The following is a 21,648-nucleotide window of genomic DNA, read 5'->3' as shown; positions in this document are numbered from 1 at the left end:
ATGGGAGCGGTTTGGTGAAGAGGTCAGCAAGATTGTCCTGAGTGGAACAATAATCAAGTCAAAGAAGACCAAGCTCAATCCAATCCCGAACAAAATGATAGTGAACCTCAATGTGTTTGGAGCGGCCATGTATCACAGGATTCTGAGCTAAAGCAATGGCACTCTGAGAATCCGAGAAGATGACAACAGGGGAATCATCCGCACAACATAAATGCTCCAAAATTTGATGTATCCATAACGCCTCGGCTGCGGAGAGAAGATAGGATTTGTACTCGGCCTCGATAGAAGAAGCAGCAACAATCCTCTGCTTCTAAGATTTCCAAGAGACCAATCCTGTACCAAGCATGAAACAATATCCCGTAGTAGATCTCCGAGTATCAATGCAACCAGCCCAATCAGCATCCGTAAAACCCACCAAAGAAGAACCACCAGAATAAGTGATGCCATAATCTGATGTGCCACGAAGATACCGAAGCACTCTCAAAGCTGCCTGCCAATGAGATCTCCAAGCTGCTGAAGAGAAGTACGCTCATAGCATAAGAGAGATCCGGTCGGGTGTTGACAAGATAAAGCAAGGAGCCAACTAACTGCCGGTATTCTGTGGAATCCACCAAAGGTGTATCATCCTCCTTAGACAATTTCGCATTGGGATCCATAGGACAAGAGAGAGGAGAGCAATCTGTCAAACCATAAGTTGCAAGCAACTTCTTCACATACTTCTCCTGGGAAATGAAGATGCAATCATTTCTCTGCCAAACCTCCAGACCAAGAAAATAATGAAGTAAGCCAAGGTCCGTCATCTCAAACGTGAGGGAAAGTTGAGACTGAACCTGAGTGACCAACTCAATCTGTGAGCCTGCAAGAATGAGGTCATCAACATAAAGCACAATGATGCATATATCCCCATCAGAAAGAAGCACATAGAGGTTTGGATCTGCATATGACCTCTCAAAACCAAGAGATAACAAGAAAGCATCAAATCTTTTGATACCAAGCACGAGGTGGTTGTTTGAGACCATAAAGAGCTTTCATCAACAAGTAAACATGGTCCTCATGTCCTTGAATCACAAAACCAAGAGGCTCCTCCACATAAACGTCCTCCTCTAAATCACCGTTCAGAAAGGCAGATTTAACATCCATCTGGAACACACGCCATCTGAAACAAGCAACCAGAGCCAAAACAATACGAATGGAAGTAAACCTGGCTGCTATAGGAGCAAATGTCTCATCAAAGTCCTCGCCGGCCTTTTGAGCATATCCACGAGCAACAAGACGGGCCTTGTACTTATCCAAAGTACCATCTGCATGAAACTTGACTTTGAAGATCCATTTGACACCGATGACTCGTCAATGTAAAGGCCGTGGTACTAAATTCCATGTATGATTCCTCTCAATAGAGGACATCTCGGCTTCCATAGCCTGTCGCCACTGCGATTGGGAAAGGGCCTCCTCTGGAGATTCGGGCTCATCAATCGTCTACAAAGTACTCATAAGAGCATAATTCACTGTGGGAGTGGGAACCCAAGAAGATATCCTCAAACCGGATGAAGAAGTAGAGACCTGGTCATGCAACTGACTGTCAGAAAGGCCAGAATCTCGAAGTAATTGCTGGACCCAACGGGGGGGACTAGCCCTCCTCACAAATGTGGAGGAAGTCCCCGGAGACACAGGGGGTGATGAAGTGCCTGATGGGAGCAAAGAAAATTCACCGATATCGGTATCGGGCAGAAATGGATCAATATCCTCAGAAAACTACATGGGTGAAGAGGAATCAAATCCAAAGAGGGTCTCATCAAAGCGAGCATCATGAGATATGATGATGTCCTCCAACACAGGATCCCAAAAGCGGTATCCTTTCGACTTCGAACTATATCCCGTAAAGATCATCCTCTTCGACTTCGGGGAAAGTGTAGTCCTCTTTTGACCTGGCACATGTACAAACGCAACACAACCGAAAACTCGTACGTGAGACGGAGGGCTCATGTCCAAAAAACGCCTCCTCTGGTGTCTTCCCATCGACCGCCTTTGTGAGAGAGCGATTGATGAGATAAACTGAGGTAGCCACAGCTTCACCCTAGAAAGAGGGAGGAAGACTCGCATGATGCAAGAGGGATCGAGCCATCTCCTTCACTATTCGGTTCTTCCGCTCCACTACTCCATTTTGCTGAGGAGTATAAGGAACAGTCGTCTGCCGCTGGATGCCTTTAGAAGTAAGAAACTCATCAAAAGGTACAAACTCACCACCATTGTCAGTTCGTAAGAATGAAACTTTGCTTTGAGATTGGTTCTTAACCATTGGAAGCCAAGACCTGAAATTGGCAAATGCATCAGATTTGTGTGCCAAGAAACACACCCATACCTTCCGTGTGAAGTCATCCACCAAGAGCATATAATAACGGGCCCCGCCAAGGGACTCAACCTCCATAGGGCCAGACAAGTGTGCATGGATCTGTCAGAATACGCAGCAGAGATGATGACCAGATCTGGGAACACAAGAGCAAGACGCATGCAGAAAAAATACAGCACAAGAGAGAGAGAGATGTAGGCGTGTAACTCTGCTCTATATACACAAGAAGATCCCGTGTATGATACACAAATGGTATGGGGGCTGGGGGCCTATTTATATGCCCCCATATGAGCAGTCGGCTTGCTGAAAAAGGTCGGCTTGCTGAAAAAGGCACTCCACGACTGCATCATCAGTCGGCCAGCAATAAATGAGGCCACGACTGCATACATCCAGTCGGCCAGCAGTACAGAGGTCCACGACTGCTGTTGGGCAGTCGACCAGTCACATGTCTGCTGCTGATGGGCCAGTCGGCCAGCCACTCAGTGCTCTTGCCAACCTCTGGCATCCCTCCACACCACTAGAAAATGGGGAAAAAAATACGGGGAGTGAGGAAAAATGATAAAACACCTCATAAGGGCGGGCACACCCACAACAAAGGCCCTGGTGTATAAAACTAGACAGGAGATGACTTCTAACACCCCCTCTCAGCTCCTGGCTGTGAAACCAACCATTGGGAGCTAGGGTGCCGCCTGAGCAAATCCTGAGATAGCGACTTCGTGAAGAGGTCCACGGTACTGTCCTCCATCGAACAGAACTCTAGCAAGATGTCATCAGCAACGATCTGTTCACGAACAAAGTGCCTCTGGATGACCATGGGTTCCTCCAGTGGAAGCCCAAACCTGCAATGCAACCTCTGCATCCTCACCACCTCATAAGCAGCATCACAACCAGCCCGGTACTCTGCCTCTGTCCTCGACAAGGCAAAAGATGACTGCCTCTTACTGCTCCGTAAAACTGCTCTTGGGCCTGAAGTAGATCTCCTCGTATCCAGATCTCCTCCCCAAACTGAGTCACTCCACCCGTGGAGTCGGACTCCATCCAACAATCCCCCTCCTGTGTACAAGAGTCCATGATCCTTCGCATCCCACAGAAACCACAGGAAACGCAGTCCTGCCTCCAAAAGAGTCATCCGCAACCATGAGCTCAAATGCCTCATCAGGAAGCTCTCGTCCAATCTGGTGTCCATCAACCAGATCAATGAACCATTCTGCTTTTGAGTCAAAGAGACATCACACAGCCCACAAGGATCAACACCTGTTACGGTGCAAAACCAAGTCCCGGAAACCTGTTGAAGACCACGCAAGGCCTTCTCAAACCTGTCAACCACCCCCTCTGAATCCGGAACCACAAAGCTTGGAGAAAACACCTCCTTCTGCAAGTAATCACCTGCCACCTGCCTGGCTTTCCGAAAGGTCCCCGTGGAAAGAACATCCTCATCTACTAGAGGTTCTTTGTCCCGAATACTACGAGACATCAGAGCATAAGTGACCCGTTCAGTTTCCTCTGACTGACGAACACAAGAACTACCAACATCAGTACTGGAGAGTTCCTGCCAACTGCTGCCATCTACTGGCAAGCTATCCACCATCTGGTTCCGGAAAGCGTGCACCTGCAGCGTATCCACACACAAGTGGCCATTACCAGAGTGCCACTCACGAACCTGAGGACTTGGGAGAGAGAGTGCTGAAAGCTTGTAAACTCCATTCTCCACTCCGCCTTCCCAAACCACTTCGCCTGTTGCTTTGTCCCGGAGAGCAACAAAATGCTCATCAAACTCCACCCGTACGCCAGTCTTGCAAACCTGATGCACTGACAACAGATGAAAACCAAGTGCCGTAACATTCACCACTTGGGAGGAATGCTTCCCCCCTCTGCCATCGGGAACTATCTCCATCCTGTCCTCACTGTGAACTGGGATAGTGGACGTATCCCCAGTAAGAATGTGACCAGAAAACCTGCAGAGATCCTGTAAACCAGAGCGGGAAGGAGTCATGTGCCTGGAAGCACCACTATCTAGAATCCACTCCTGAGTATCCGTCTCGCGGAGAGTCCTCCAATCTCCTCCCTGCCTGAAGAAAATGAAACATCGGTGTCCATCACCTCCAGGTGCACAAAAGCCGGAGTCTTCATGATTGCTGCTGAGGAATCTTCACCCTTCTCGGTCTTTCGCTTGGGACACTGCCTCCAATAGTGGCCTTTCTCGCCACAATCATTACAGGCCCTCTCTGCCTTTAGTTTCTCGCGGTCAGTTAACGGACTTCTTCTCAGAAGACTTCTCCGACGAAGCCTTCCCTTTGCCCGAGTTACGGCCTTTCGACCGTTGGCCAGTTAAGGCCTCCGAACCTCCACCCTGAGGAGGATTCGTGAATCGTTCCTCCTGGTCCAGGACCATGGGCACAAGCTCCTCCCACGTGATGGTGCTGAGCCTGCCACTGGTAATCAAAGACAAGTAAAATGCTGAGTACGAAGAGAACAAATGTGACAACAACGTTATGGCCATGTCCTCTGACGATATATCTTTCCCAGCCTGAAGAACTTCCTGCTGAAGAGCCTGCAGCTTGTTAATATGCTCCCACATCGCCGACGACTTTGCAGGGTTCATAACCCGCATCTGTACGTCCAAGGAAATCCTCTTCATGGGCGATACCCTGTTGTAAAGAGAAGCCAAATGCTGCCATATACCTCTAGCTAGCGTCATGTGCTTTACATGATTGATTACCTGTAGTGTGCAGTTGAGAAAGATAAACGAACGGACCCTAGCGTTGACACGATCCCACATCTGTGTCTGAGCCTCCCGGTCCTTTCGGATCGACGGTAACTCCCCTTCCTCTACTTCCGGCCGTGCAACACCAACAACGACGAAATCAGCGAGGTCGTAAGACTCCAGATAGATTCCATCATAACCTTCCATATGCCGTAGTTGCTCCCGTCCAACTGATGGTCCACCGGGAACGTGGGGAGTGTCGGGATCTTCACATGCCTCTCGGCCATCTCAAACAGATCTGCCATTGCGGGGATGTACTCTGAAAAGGATGGGTGGGTGGGAACAAAGAAGAACCAATACCTGCAAGTGGCTGTCCAGCAAATCAGCCCGCCGTCCTCTTGCTTCTCCTCTCCCCGAACAGTCCAAAACAGTCCACCAATCAGCCACACAACAGTCCCCCTCTTGCTCACACAAATCCCAAGAACTATCTAGAGCCTAGAGCTCTGATACCATGTCAGAATACGCAGCGGCGATGATGACCAGATCTGGGAACACGAACAAAACGCATGCAGAAAAAATACAGCACGAGAGAGAGAGATGTAGGCGTGTAACTCTGCTCTATATACACAAGAAGATCCCGTGTATGATACACAAATGGTATGGGGGCTCGGGGCCTATTTATATGCCCCCATATGAGCAGTCAGCCTGCTGAAAAAGGCACTCCACGACTGCATCATCAGTCGGCCAGCAATAAGTGAGGCCCACGACTACATACATCCAGTCGGCCAGCAATACAGAGATCCACGACTGCTGTTGGGCAGTCGGCCAGTCACATGTCTGCTGATGGGCCAGTCGGCCAGCCACTCAGTGCTCCTGCCAACCTCTGGCATCCCTCCACACCACTGGAAAATGGGAAAAAATAGGGAAAAAAATACGGGGAGTGAGGAAAAATGATAAAACACCTCATAAGGGCGGGCACACCCACAACAAAGGCCCTAGTGTATAAAACTAGACAGGAGATGACTTCTAACAGGATCAACTCAAGTCTCCGAGTAGCTCTATGTGTAGCCTCTTCTCGAAAGGACTCCCTGTGATGTTTCCCCATCATGCAAGAGGAACAAATGTGTGGGAGAGCTCTCAACTCTGGAAGTCCACTAACAAAGTTGCTTGGAATGAAGCTTTTGCAGAGCAGCAATAGGCACATGACCAAAACGTGAATGCCACAAAGAAGTATCTGCAATAGAAACTAAGGCATGGGAGGGAGAGAAAAGCTGATGACGATGAGATTCCGAGGAAGAAATCTGAGAAGAGAAGTTGGTGATCTTGTAGAGACCTTCATCATGAACACCATTAGCCACAACCGTAAGAGTCCTCCAATCAATCACCTCAATATCGAAATAAATGTCAAGTCCCTTCCGAGCAGCCATGTTCACTGAAAACAAATTCTTCGAAATACGTGGCACATGTAAAACATCATGTAAAGTAGCAGAGGAACCAAAAGAAATGTTACCAACTCCATGGACAGGTAAGTACTAAGGAGGAGTCATCTCCAATGCGTACAAAAGAAGAAAGTGCCTTGTAATCCTCCATAATGTGGGAATGTTTGGTCATATGTGCCGAAGCGCCGCTATCACCAATCCACTCCCGAAACTCAATCCCCTGGAATTTAACTTCTGAAGTTCCACCCTTGAACAAGGGAGTGAAATGCTATAAGTGTCAAGGATTTGGACATCGCAGTATGGATTGCCCAACTCCTTTTGGATCAAGGTTTTTGGGGACAGGGAAATCACGGATCAAGATTCCAGACTCCAGCCCCTTCCTTCCAGAGTAATCAAGTTTCTATCCGCCAAAATCAGGGAAATTCAAGAGGTAGACCCTCTAACCAACCTGCAGTTTCAATCCAAAGTAATGAAAGACCTCTCCCTTAGAATAGGGGAAGTCAAAGAGAGTTATTCCCAAATTGGCCGTCCACTTCCAAAGCAATAATGCTGGAAGTGATTGAAGAAGAAGAAGAAGATGAAAGAGATCATACTCCACCTGCGAGATGAGGACATCTCGCGTTTTTTTAAGTGGGGTAGGATGTAAGATTCCTCCCCTAGCCCCTCAAGATGTCCAATCTCTCCCCCTGTAATCATTCCCCTTGTCAGAATATTAACAAATCTTGTTTCTACCTATTTTGGCTTAGAGAGAGAAAATATTCTAGAGAGAGATTATTTAATTTTTAGATATTTTTGGATGAAAAAATATCTCTTCTTATTAAAATAAATTCCCCCAAAATAGAAGTTCAGAAAAGAATTTCAGAAGGTGCATTAGAAATAAATTATAATCTGTTCAAAAGGCCTTAGCCTAAGGATCCAGATTTTCTGAAAATTTTAGATTAAGGTTATGAGGGGCCAATTAGATTAATCCAAATGTAGGGAGGAGATAAATTGAAGAATGTGTGGCACTCACCTCTGCATCAGAAGTGATCTCTGTGACCACAAGGAAAGAATCTTGTGAGGAAAATCTGTAACTACCATGTATGCCACTTTGGCATTGCCCTCCTCTGGAACCTTGTCCTTGTCTTTGTCCTTGAAATCTTTGTCAACATCTTTGGAAGTGCCTTGGCTTTGGCGGCTTTGGAATCATTACGCTTTGCAAAACACCAAGCCTCCTCCTCGAAAGCTAAGTGCAACTATGAGAAAGGAAGAAGGAGAAGAAGGGATGGAAGGGTGGAAAACCAAAAGGAGAGGTAAGAAATGACTCCCCTGAGTTAAAACCCTGTTGTAGCACCAAAATACGGGGTTGAGATCTGAAAACGTAGATCTCAGGCTCAAAACGCAACACCTCTGTGGAAAACGCAGGTCCTCAACAGAAAACGCAGCTCCTCAGTGAAAAACACAGCTCCTCAATGGAAAACGCAAGTCCACAGCAGAAAACGCAGCTCCTCAGTGGAAAACGCAGCTCCTCAATGGAAAACGCAGCTCCACAGCAGAAAACGCAGCTCCTTTGTAGATGTAGATGCGGTGGATCTTTGCCTACAGCAGTAGATGTAGAAAACGCAGGTCCCTTTGTAGCACTGGGCTCAGATACCATGAAAGAATGGCTGTAAATCAGAAAAACAACAAATAGATCTTGCAAAGAAACACACGTGCAAAAGAACTAAGTAGAAAAGTTGTTATCTGCTGAAGTAGAGCACGAGGGCTGCTCGTAGGTGCATACAACCAAGAGCAATAGCTGAATAATGATGTGCTAATGATACAAACCCAAGCCACCTATTTATAGGTTGGACAAGAGCTGGTCGGCCAGTATAAAAACAATGGGCTGGCCGACTAAGCAAAAAATACTAGAATAATGTCTAAAAAATAGACAAAAATAGCCAAAAAAAATCTAAAATAAGATGAGTGCATGGCCTCATAAAAAATACTAGAATAATGTCTTAAAAATAGACAAAAATAGCCAAAAAAAATCTAAAATAAGATGAATGCATGGCCTCATAAATCTGGCCAGATACAACATGGCCTCATAAATCTGGCCAGATACAGCATGAAATATGCACATATATGCCCAATCTGGAGATGATAATGCCAACAGAGACGCTATGCAACTCCAAAACCAACAATTGATCGCAACTATGCAAGCAAACATGCTGTCAATTCTCCGTACCTTGGCGCAACAAGCCCGAGTTTCTCCACCACCGTCATACGAGCTCAACCAAATTTTAGTAGTGAGATCATGCTGCATTTATGCAATTTATTTATCAATTTGTGGCATATTTTCCTTTGGCTAAGCTTTCTGATCCTCAAGACTAAGTCCACCTACCCGCACCTCACCTCTCTGCCGAGGTGGCAGCATTGGTCCAGTCTACATGTAGATCCAATCACAAGGGCTCCTCAATATGTATGGAACACTTTCATTTCCGACCTCAAAAAACAGTTTCTACCTCCCTAATAAATGACCAACCTTGAGGATGAACTCTACAAACTCTCCCAAAATGGGTCTCCGGTATTGTCATACTCTAATAGAGTTATCACGTCAACGTAGCAACTAGGGATATCCAAGGAGGATAAATTGAAATAGTTCATTAGGGGGTTGGATACTGGCATTAGGTTCACCATGCGTAATTTTGAACCACAATCATATGACAAAGCCCTTACTCTCGCTTAGAATCACGAAATGATACTGAACGGAGGTAAGCCCGAGCAGATTCAAGCTAGCATCAAACCCCAACAACTATCATCCACCACCCAATGGACATCATCCCAATCACGGAAGAGAGCTCAGAACAGCAAAGATACAAAGAAAGATTCCCAAAGCACCTCAGAAGGCAAGAAAGATAGGAAATTCAAGTCTAAGAAGACACCTGAGGAAAAGGCCAAGGAGTACATTACTGGTGGATATCTCCAAATAGACAAGCAAACGGAGTACAAGGGAAAAAACAAATGTTTCTTCCGCCACACCGTGGGGCATGGTAAGAAGAATTGTACAAGTAGCACGCTCCACAAGCCTCCAAGACCTCGGCCTCCACAGTAGCCACCGTTGCAATGCATCCACACCTCCAACATCGGTCACTAATGCCATCCAACTCTTAAACTCAGTACCCACAATAGTATTTGACGATATGTAGGAGGGTGAGGTGAGGAGCAAAAGGAACCCCTCATTTATGCTTATGGCATAGCGAAGGGACAACAATTCATTGTCCTTTTCGATATGGCTAGCTTTGAGGATGTCATTTCTCATCAATTAGCCAAAAAGATGAGTTGTGCACTTGTACCACATGATACATCATATGGACGTAGACGGATTCACACCTGGTCTTCGCACTCACATTTCCCGTAACGCTCAACAGTTTGAATTCAAGCTTCAAAATGCCACATTTTAGTGAGACTTCATTGCCTCACCTCTATTGGTGTGATGATTCTCAGCATTCAATGGCTTAGGGAGTATGCACCCATTCCTGATTGGAGGCAGGACAATTTCACAATTGTTGATGGAGTTCCTAAGCCTATTTTGATTTATGGGGATAGAAGCATTCCCGACATTCCACTCATCTCCCATATCCAAGCCCAGACAGGCATCAAAAAAGGAGCCGAATGTGCTTTGATTTATGTCAATAGCCAACAATCTATTGTTCAACCAACAACCCCTTTAACACAAAGGCTAGTTGGTCTCCTTGCACAGTTTCAAGATATTATGCTAAAGGATAATCTCCCGCCTCATCTCCCAACTAGTCGCCTTGAGGATCATTGCATTGAGTTGGTCCCCGGGACAAAACCGCCGAATAAGTTTCCCTATCGCCTTTCCAAGGCATTGGAGGGTGAACTCAAGCAACAGCTTTCCTATTACTCCAAGCTAAATTTATCTCGCCATCATCCTTGCTCTTTGCTACACCTATCTTCTTTCTGCAAAAGAAAGACAAGTCCGCACGATTATGCATGGACTACACGGCACTCAATAAGCTCACTGTGAAAAGCAAGTTCCCAATGCCCAAGATTGAGTATATTCTTGAGTGACTCAATGGTGCGAAGTTCTTTTCGAAAATAGATAAGAGTGGCTATCAAGTTCAGATCTTTCCAACTAACATTCAAAAAACAACCTTAGGACTGAACGCAGTGTAACACGCAGAAGCTCTAGGAGTCTTCTCTCAGTCCTAAACACTACTGAGAACATGTTGATGCAAAACGCAAACATGAAGAGAGAGTAGAGAGAGAGAGATATGGCTGGAAATTCAATATATATCATATAGTACAAAAAGATACTTTTCTACAGCCCTAGGCTGCCTCATACAAAAGGTGAACATCACCCAAAAATCTGGTCCTAATGCTAGACCCTAAGGACCCATTCCCTAGAGGAATGAATCAATTACAATGATGAGCATCTACGCCTTTTATAGGCTTTTGAACTTCATGGAGTGCTAGCCGACCAGACATAAATTCAACAAAATGATGCGCATGTAGCTGCCTGGGTTCTGATTCAGCCGACAGCTCTTCTGGTCTTAGCCGACAGCTCTGTTCTGGTACAACCGACAAGGATCCAAGTCCTTCTCCAGTCCAATACTGGCTCCAAAGCTTGCTTCTAACTCTGGTCTTCTTCTGATCTTTTTCTGGCTGCCACTTCTGGACTAGCTCCAAAGAATGTCCATGGCATTTTCATGCACATGACATCCCCCTCTGCTAAACTTGATGACGGGATTCCAACCTGTTCTTGGATGACTGTCATCATCCCAATCCTTTCCCAAAGTCCCTCTGTCATCCATCCATCTCTGGCAACCCTTTTCTCTGAGATCCCGGCCTGGTCTCCAAAACCACTCCATCTCAAAATAAGATCTATGCATCTGTTCCCTCAAGTCCCCAATCCATTCCTGCCCTAACTCTGAACACTGTCTTGGTCTTCATTCCTGAGAAATGAGTTTGGCACTCTCACATCACCCCTTGGAGGATAATCCTCCCTTGGGACCGTTGCAATGTAACATGCGGAAGCTCTGGGAGTCTTCTTTCAGCCCTAAACACTACGAGAACATGCTGATGCAAAACGCAGACATGAAGAGAGAGTAGAGAGAGAGAGAGAGAGATATGGCTAGAAATTCCGTATATATCATATAGTACAAAAAGATACTTTTCTACAGTCCTAGGCTGCCTCATACAAAAGGTGAACATCACCCAAAAATCTGGTCCTAATGCTAGACCCTAAGGGCCCATTCCCTAGAGGAATGAATCAATTACAATGATGAGCATCTACGCCTTTTATAGGCTTTTAAACTTCATGGAGTGCTGGCCGGCCAACAGCCAACAGCCGACTGGACATAAAATCATCAAAATGATGCGCCTGTAGCCGCCTGGGTTTTGATTCAGCCAACAGCTCTTTGGGTCTCAGCCGACAGCTCCTGCTTTGTTCTGGTACAGCCGACAGGGATCCAAGTCCTTCTCCAGTCCAATACTAGCTCCAAACTGTAGCTTGCTCCTAACTCTGGTCTTCTTCTGATCTTTTTCTAGCTGCCCCTTCTGGACTAGCTCCAGAGAATGTCCATGGCATTTTCATGCACATGACACGCAGCTACTACGAGTTTGTGGTGACGCCATTCAAACTCACCAATGCACCAACGACGTTTAACAAGATGATGTCTCAGATTTTTGTGGAGTTCATAGGAAAATGATATACTCATCTTTTTTGCTACCGCAGAGCAACATGAGCAGGAATCGAGATGTTAAAAAGAACTTGCAACTATTGCGAGACAATGAGCTCTATATCAATGCAAAAAAGAGCGAATTTGGAGTAGAAGAAATCCACTATCTGGGATATGTCATTAGTGCAGACAGGATTAGACTCGACCTTGAAAAGATAAGGACAATTCTCCAATGGAATGATCCAAAAATGCTTAAGAGATCCACTCTTTTATAGGTCTCTATCAAGCATTCAGTTTCCACATGGAAAGATAAGGACAATTCTCCAATGGGATATGTCATGAGTACAGACGGGATTAGCCTCGACCTTGAAAAGATAAGGGCAATTCTCCAATAGAATGATCCCAAAAATGCTCAAGAGATCCACTCTTTTATAGGTCTCTATCAAGCACACAGTTTCTACATGGACAAATTTTCCGACCTGTAGCACCTCTTACAGATTTGCTCAAGGGCGTGAAGATGCGTCGGCACAAAGTGCCTATTACAAGAAAAGCACTTGAGACATTCCATGCAATGAAGAAAGTTATCTTTAAGTCTCCAGTTCTCAACTTGACTTCATGGGATGATCCTTTTGAGGTGATTGCTGATGCCAACAATTTAGCCATAAGAACTATCCTCCAACAAGAAGAGCGTCTAGTGGCTTATTATAGTCAAAAATTATATGACACAAAAAAGAGTTATTCAATGTACGACAAAGAGTTATTGGGGGTAATGACAGCTCTTAAGCATTGGAAACCTTCCTTTATGGAAAGACAGATCGTTAAACACTTAAATGGTTGCAAACCATGCCTAGTGTCCAATAGAACGACAGACAAGCCAAATAGAGTCAGATCTTCCAACAGTTTGGAGATATGATTGAATATATTCTTGGCAAGGATAACCCCGTTGCTCAATGCTCTAAGTCGCAAAGCTACTATTCAAACTCTACAGGAGTCCACTATGCTCGAAATACAAGGAAAAGATTTAGACAATACAAAGGCACAGTATGAGGATTAGCCCTTCAATCAAAACCAAGTCACTATACCGGAACACACTGTGCATGACCATTGTGGAGCGGTTCAATAAGTTTTGCATGTTGATCTCGTACAAGCAAACGATATCAACTGAAAACATCGCTCGCATGTTCATTCAACGTTGGTACCCCATAGGTGGATTGCCAAGGACGATAACGCCAGACAAGGGTCCTAAGTTTTCTTCAAACTTTTGGAGAGTATTATTCGACAACTTTGGAACCAAGTTACATCTATCCAATGCATTCGATTCCTAGACAGACGGCCAAACAAAAATATATAATCAACTGGCAATTGATGTCCTCAAGTCATATTGCCATGACAGGCAATCAAAGTGGTGGGAGCATTATCTTCCTTTGGTTCAGGCCATCCTAAACAACACTCACTCATCTAGCATTGGTCGGACTTCGTATGAGGCAACATTTGGTCCTGCCATTTCTTGTCAATTCTAACAAGGATGGTATTGCCTTCCTTAGAGGCCAACACAACTACATAAACGTTATCAAAAATCATTGAGTCAAAAAAGCCAAAGCGCAAGAAGCATATACCAAGCAAGCCAACAAGTCAAGACAAGATGTCAACTATAAAAATTCGGACCCTTTCCTATCCTCAAAAAGATCAATGATGTCTCCATGAAGCTTAAGCTACCAAACAATTAGACTATGCACGATGTCTTTCATGTGGATCTAGTTTGGTTACTTTTTGATTCGGTTTGGTTCCATTTTGATTTGGTTTGGTTCAAGAGAGAGGAGAGATAAAAATATCACATTATTTTTTAGTTTAAAACTCACTCAAGCATGTGAAATATGCACCTCCTTTAAAGAACTCCCCTTCCTTACATATGTGTCAAAATGAAATCATTATACCCAAAATATCTCATATTTTTAATATTGCTCATAGTTTTTTACTAATAAACCTTGTACATTTTTAACTCTTCATCTTGTGTGAGCATTTACTCATTTTTGGATACCCAAAATATCTCATATTTTTAATATTTCTCATAGTTTTTTACTAATAAACCTTGTACATTTTCAACTCTTCATCTTATGTGAGCATTTACTCATTTTTGGATACCCAAAATATTGATTGAAGCCCTACATTGGTCCAGCATTGTAAGAAATCTCCAGATGAGCAACAACCAGACGTGGTAGATGAAGCCAAAGTCTTTGAGCCTGAGCAAATTCTCCTCCACAAACGGAAGCATGGTTCCGATCGAAGACAGAGACAATTCTACACGAAGTTTTACACGCATGAAGCCATATGGCTTTGACAAAGAATTCTTTCCAAGGTATCCCCAACTCTTGGTGGACTACTTGGAAGCCATGAACTTACCGCCAAAGTTCAAACTAAGGGAATGTCACATGCACCTTGCACTGAGGTGCTATGTGACACACTGGCTCATCATTATTCAATGTAACATTGTACATCATTGGCACCCATTTAGGAACATTTGTCCTATACCATTGTGAGCCCCAGTCCGAGACATGTCAGGCACGAGCTACATAGGTTAATCTCCCAGCCTTAGAGAGTCTCCATGTATCAATCCTCTTACCCACTTGGAGATTTCAACAGATACGTTCATGTAGAAGGATATAGAAGTCGGCCTAGCATTGAGTCTTGCATCAGAAGCAATTATAGCATGAGCATGTAGCATGGGCCAGCTCTAGGGCAGCCCATAAGGCAGCCCAGCATGGACTATGCTTTAGGTTTGGTGTCTAAAACACCATTAGCCCTTCAGACATCCAGTCCGCAGCCTACATAGGGCCTCAAAAAGCCAGTCGGTCTGTATTAGGCAGTCGGGCAGTAGTTTGGACACACACGTGTGAAAGCACAACATTTAATGTTATTTTATGGCATTTTTCTCTTGTACAAAACAGGCCGACAGCCTTTGAAGCAAACCGACCAACATGTAGTGTCCCTATATAAACATGGGCTCAAGTCCTTGCAATCATCATTTCATTCTTCAAGCATTCAAGAGTAGAAATGTGCACCTAGAGCCTACGGCCTCTTGTGCATGCTTCAAGCATTCAATACTTCATTGTGCTACACTCCCCAAGGCCTCAATGAAGATCTTCTTCAGCATTCAGCAAGCATATGTGCATGCCTCAGCAGTTCAAGGCTTGCAAAGTGGTCATTGAAGAGATATTCAAAGTGCCTTGGACAGCATTTGGTTCAGCCTGTGTTCAGTCTTTCTCGTCCTTGCAATGGGCAGTCCTCAGTCATCATTCATTATTATTGTACAAAGTTCTCCAAAGAAGTACAAGAAAATACGTCTGCTTGCAAGGGCGGGAGATGCTGCAAAGTGGAGCATTTTTAAAGTGATTCCCCAAGCCTCAAGGACTGCACTCAGATGCAGATTCAGTCAGTAGACAGTTCACACACAAAGGGGACACCAATAACATTCTTTCACCAACGGTCAAAACTCAACATAAGGAGATTCCTCAAAGGATCCAACATGAAGCAGACCAGATTCATAGGTGCAGTCATACCGCATGGCACTCATCCATTAGCTCTTTTATAAATTTAGTAGTTACTGCAGCATGACAAGTAATTTGTGTATGCTCTACGAAAAAGGAAAAGTTACTTCATCCACTGTAAAGGTTGCTCCACCATACTGTCCGCAGCTACTTGCTGGTTGTGATCCGCCACATGACAAAATGATTACCGTGCTCATTTGCTGGCCCTTCTAGTGGCTGCATTGCTTGAAGAGTGCAACTGCAAACTGAGAACTTCTAATTCTCTTTCCCTTACACTGGCCTGGCAATGTTGGGCCTGTGCAAAAGCTATACATCCATGCAAACACAACTGAACACCACTTGCAGTACAAAGCCATTGATGAACCTTCCACTAATTTTCACAAGAGAGTGATGCAATATGAGAGAAAAGCGCTACTTCAAGCATTAGAATTTTGCAGACAGTATGTTTTTTTTTTCCCAACTGGCCTTTGGCCCAAGATCCTCCCATAGTTATCACCGCCCATCTCCCACCCATAGGCGCTTTTTTATCCTTAGGTGATGCCGCCGAGGAAGCACCTTGTGGGGTTTTGAACCCAGGACCTCCTTGTCCTAGACAAACACCTTTACCACTTGAGCTATCACCTCATTGGCCACACAGACATCATGTTCATGTCAAGAACTGAATATAAAACAGCAACAATTAGGGTATTTGAGATATCCATGAACTCACAAAATTTCACCATCTACAAGTAGGTCTGCAAGGCTTGTTTCCCCATCGAATCTCTCATCCAACACAGCCTCTAACCATATCCTGGCTTGTTGCTGCCATCCAAAGTCCAAAAACTTCTTAGAGGAGTTGTTTAAGTAGTAAATGCATCTCTGTTTCACAAACTTTCACGAAAGACTTATTTTTTTGTGTGGCACTGTTAAGTAATGAAAACTTACTGCAACAACTTGATATTTGTGCTACAATGTCTCACATTTTATACAAAATGAAAGCAAATGAAATCAGCCATCTATACGAAACCCTGAGGACCAAAACATTTTGCGGTCTTCTATTCACTACCTGAATAATGGCCTCCAACAGAATTGTCAACTTTGTACTCAAAGGTGTCGTCCTCAGACTCATTAACACACAATCTTTTCCATCTTAGCTTAGGTAGAGGGTCTCTGATACAATTGTCAACTTTGTACTCAAGTCAGACTCATTAACGCACGATCTTTTCCATCTTAGCTTAGGTAGAGGGGCTCTTTGTACCAAGCATAACTGAACCTGCCGAAGGTATTTGCTATTGACACCGCCCCGCAGACACATCTGCATCATCAAATCATTCCCTTCCCCCCATAGCCACAATGCCTGCCGGCCTTTCACACCCATTTGGCAGTGTGTGAATTGGACTCTTCAAAAGACTATAATTGTATTGAAGCCTGGCCATGGTCCTCCACACTCAGCACCACAACATGCGATCAAACGTTATATTAGCCTCTTGCACAGACAATCTGCCTAGGCTGCAGCCTGCAGCACAATGTGTAATGGGGCCTGCCTGGGGTGTAGATTGAACTCCTCAGGGGACATTTATGTCAGTTCTTCAGAGGAACTGTGATGTGTGATGGGCCTGCCTGGGGTCTATATTGGACTTGTCTGCTGTGTTCAGCCACAATGTGAGATGAGACCTTGATTGGGGGTTCTACGGACCACCATAAGGTGTGTACGGACCATCAGGCAGACCGAGAGACCAAATCTTCCATGATTGTCGATCCCTATTCCAGAATTCGCACCCACTAACATACGTTCTAAGATCTCTCGACCCAACAGGAACTTACAAGAAGGAGCGGCAGGGGCGATGAGTGCTGATATGTTTCAGATATCTCGTGTGTGTGTGTGTGTGTGTGTGTGTGTGTGTGTGTGTGTGTGTGAGAGAGAGAGAGAGAGAGAGAGAGAGAGAGAAAGAAGAAGGGTGTTTCACCTTGAGGAACTCCCCGTCGGTCTCCCTGAAGTGCACGTCGGGCGACTGTGTCTGGGCATTGCTGCTGTCGAGCATTGGTAACGAGCGATCCTTGCAGGCTGCGGTTGTGGACGAGTGTTGTTGGGGAGCCTGGCCTGAGCGGTCACGGGTGGATGAGACTCGAGCAGAAGAAGAGGAGATAGACCATGATGATGGCTTGGCAGCACGGGACCCGCGACCGGCACGTAGAGGGTGAAAACACGTAGGACACTAGTGCACACTCCTTCGGAAGAAACCTTTGCCAAAACGGGAAAAACAAAATTGCCCAAATTCAAGGCCGTCCCACCTTTTTTTTTTCAAAATAGCATTATGGCCAAGATTACAAGTTGCAACCACTCTATCATAATCAATGCATGTGAGATCTTTATTTCCTAAACATGCATATGAACTAGTAACGAAACCATTTTCGGTGAAGTTAATGACAGAAGCATTTCTCTGTTCAAATTGAAGGACAGCATCAACTGCCCGTGACCCTACCTCGAAAAACAAAACAAAACAAATATATCACAATCAATGTTTATTTCCTAAATATGCATTTGAATTAGTGAATGTGTCAAGTTGCGTTGTGCATGCTATAGCTTTTTGGCTTCCCTTGCTAGGACTAAGCACTTCTCTTAGCCGCCTAGTCGAGAGTTGGTCGAGTTTGGATGAACCAAGTGGGTTAACAGTTTGCAAAGCCACTTCTCATTTCAAATCATGCATCATAGTTAGGTTGCATGATGTGCATGTCGACAAATATAGTGCTAAGCAACTAGAGGTTAGGAGTGGCAACTCGTGATCTTCACAGTTTGCAAAGCCATCTGGCCCTTTAAATAGGCTTGGTATATTTGAATGAAATCAATCCACATGCATATGTAAATGTCCCTTTTCCACGTCCTTTCTAGTTATGTTGGCAAACGCAACTAGTTGCAAAAAGGGGACTGCTTGTAAGTTTACACTAAAAGGACAATAGTTTTGTAACACAACATGAGGCTTTCCACAACTAGTGGTGAACCTCTTGCAACCAGGTTACATTTTAGGTAGCCAATACACTTTATGAAAACTCGATTTCAAACATACATTGTTAGATATAGCTGCCTCTAAAAAGAGTTTCCACGCATTGATTGAGCAGTTTTTGGATTTTCTCAATCAATTGCCAACTCAATAGTAAATACTTCATAAAGTTGAACTCACAACTAGTTTCAATCTTATTTGGGCCTACTTATATTGCTAAACAACATTACTAGTGGACTCCAACTACAACTAGGTGGGATTGCGTGGTTGCTTTGATATGATATCAAGGCAAAATCAATAGGATGGTTAAACAACGCATGGGGAAAAAAAATATCTTAGGCCCATTTGTAGTGTCTATATTATAATACTTGGTTAGCTTTTCGAACACTACTATAAGCCATGATATAAGTGCTCCTATGAGCCGCCATTTATAGGCACTACACTATATCACTTATAACACATATTTTGCAAAATTATGTGCTTTACAAAAATTTCAACATATATAGAGCAAAAATTAGTAAGACCAAGGCATTTTAAATCAAAAACTCTCTTGGGGAAGTTTTGACCTTTGAGCATTTGTGAGCACTTTTCCTACCCTTGAGGACTGCCTACACCCCACAACACCCTAAAGAAGCTATTTTCTATGTCCCAATATCCAATTCACTCACTTTAGGCAAGGACAAGTCCACCTAATACCCATTTACAAACACTAGTTTCCAACCCCCAAGGACCACCTAACCTAGGACAAGAAGTTATTTCTGAGCCTCTAATGCCCATTGGCCAAGGACAAATCCACCTAAAACCCATTTCCAAGTGTTCATAAGCATTTTTTCAATCCCAAGGACTTCATAGACCCTAGGACACCCTTAGAAGCTAATTTTAACCCCAATAACCTTTTGAGTCACCTTGGGGTGAGGACAAGTTTGAGTTATTAACTACTTCCTTTTGTTCATAATAATAAATAATCCATCTTAGTTTATAAATGAATTTCATAAGGCATGACATAAAAAATTTAGAAAGTCATAATTATTGATTATGGAGAGATGGGAAATGTACAAAACATAGGTATGAGGTGGGTTTAAGTGATGTGACTATACAAAACATAGCTATGAGGTTGGTTATAAATGTGACTATACAAAACATAGGTATAAGGTTGGTTATAAATGTGACTATACAAAACATAGGTATAAGGTTGGTTATAAGTCTAACACCAACAATCTATAGGTGGACAATGTACAAAAACATAGGTATGAGGTTGGTTATAGGTGTGACACTAACATTGTCATCGATTTTTACACAAGTATGGAGACATGGACAATGTACAAAGCATAGGTATGTGGTTGGTTTTAGTAGGTGTGACACCAACTTTGTTTCTAAATCAAAAAAAACCAAAGGTAGCTAAGAACCTCACCACTCATTAACATATTTGTTGTGTTGATATGTTTTTTTAAAGTGACGATGAAAAATAAAAAAATGTACATGATGCCAAAAAAAAAACAATTCACATCAAACACAATTATGAAAAATTCATTCAAAAATGAAATGATATTAAAAAAAATGTACATGGGTGAAGAAAATAAAAGAAATGAAGTGAATGTGAAAAAAAAATATTCACATTAAACACAATTATGAAACATTCATTCAGAAAATAAAATGATAGAAAAAATAAAAAAATTACATGGGGGAAGAAAATAAAAGAAATGAAGTGAAATTCATAGTAATATCAAACATAATATATTAATGGAATAGCGACACAAGAAATGAAGTGAAATTCATAGAATATATCAATCATAATATATTAATGGAAATGTTAAAAGTTAAATCTACACAAATATGATGCATGGACAATGCACATACAAAACATATATATATATATATATATATATATATATATATATATATATATATATATATATATATATATCGTGTTGGCTATAGACATAACAACAACTTTGTTTTGAAAGCAAGAAAATGAATCAACACTAACCGACTAATATGTGCATTGAGGTGATTGAAATTTTTGATGATGAGAAATAAAATAATTACATGATGGGAAAAGCCAATAATTGACATCAAGTGCAATTATGTTTATCACAAAAAAGTCAAAGAAAATTAAAAATGTATATGCATGGGAAAAGAAAAATGTACATACATGGAAAAAGAAAAATCTTTTACATCATGTGTGATTAGTATATGTTACTTATTAAAAAAAACTAGTTTCGTGTCCTTTTGCACAATCCTCATTCAACACACTTAGTTTGCCTCTTTCTTTTTATACTTTGCTATTTACTCTTTAAGCTATGTCTCTCTCTTTCTTTCACCATTAGGGTACTCGAGGGGGGGTAGATAGGGGCCCTTTAAGTATGCATTTGTTAAAAAGGATTAGTAAGGGAAGCCATCATATGGACAAAAATGTTACGTTCCTTGTCCCCTCTAAAAATATGGTGAAATATTTGTGTGAGCTAGCCTCCTAGGCTATAGCTGTAGCTGTAGACCAGCAATAAAACACCTCTAAAAATGTGGTGAAAGATTTGTGTGAGCTAGCCTCCTAGGCTGTAGTAGCTGTAGCACACATTACCTCCTAAAAAGGAAGTGTTGGGTTTGAATCTATCGTGCCCATAATGAATGGTGATGGAATTCTTATTTTAGTATCCCCTCTCTTGCAAAAAGAAGAAGAAGAAGATTTGTTAGAGTTGATGTCAAGTTTAAAATGTCTCCCTCTCTCTGGGTAGGACCTAGATTTGAGACCTAGTACTCTTCCTTTTGGCATAACCAATCTCATTTCCCTCCCTCTAGGTCCTCCCTCCCTCTAGGTCCTCCCATAGCCTCATCCAGCCTTTTGGCATAACCAATCTCATTTCCCTCCCTCTAGGTCCTCCCATAGCCTCATCCAGCCTCCCAAGGTCCTACCTCTAACCCCCAACCTCTCTCTCTCTCTCTCTCTCTCTCTCTCTCTCTCTCTCTCTCTCTCT

At 43.3% G+C, this 21,648-nt stretch overlaps 1 protein-coding gene across 1 annotated transcript in view; it reads right to left on the bottom strand.

The window, feature by feature from the left end:
• Positions 1–17,885, bottom strand: part of LOC147623492 (protein OPAQUE10-like) — a 30,554-nt gene extending 12,669 nt beyond the window's left edge. The window contains exons 1-2 of the mRNA XM_086821657.1: positions 17,645–17,885; positions 16,408–16,499 (exon numbers count right to left, since the gene is read on the bottom strand). Of these exons, the coding sequence (XP_086677783.1) occupies positions 16,408–16,499; positions 17,645–17,719 (167 nt within the window). The 5' untranslated portion in view covers positions 17,720–17,885. The remainder of the gene's footprint in view (positions 1–16,407; positions 16,500–17,644) is intronic.
• Positions 17,886–21,648: the final 3,763 nt, after the last annotated feature.

The sequence above is a fragment of the Cibotium barometz genome, chromosome 27 (assembly GCF_041138505.1).
Source record: "Cibotium barometz isolate CiBa-2024 chromosome 27, ASM4113850v1, whole genome shotgun sequence".
NCBI lineage: Eukaryota > Viridiplantae > Streptophyta > Polypodiopsida > Cyatheales > Cibotiaceae > Cibotium > Cibotium barometz.
The sequence above is the reverse complement of the archived record's forward strand: the minus strand, read 5'-3'. Positions and strand labels throughout refer to the sequence as shown.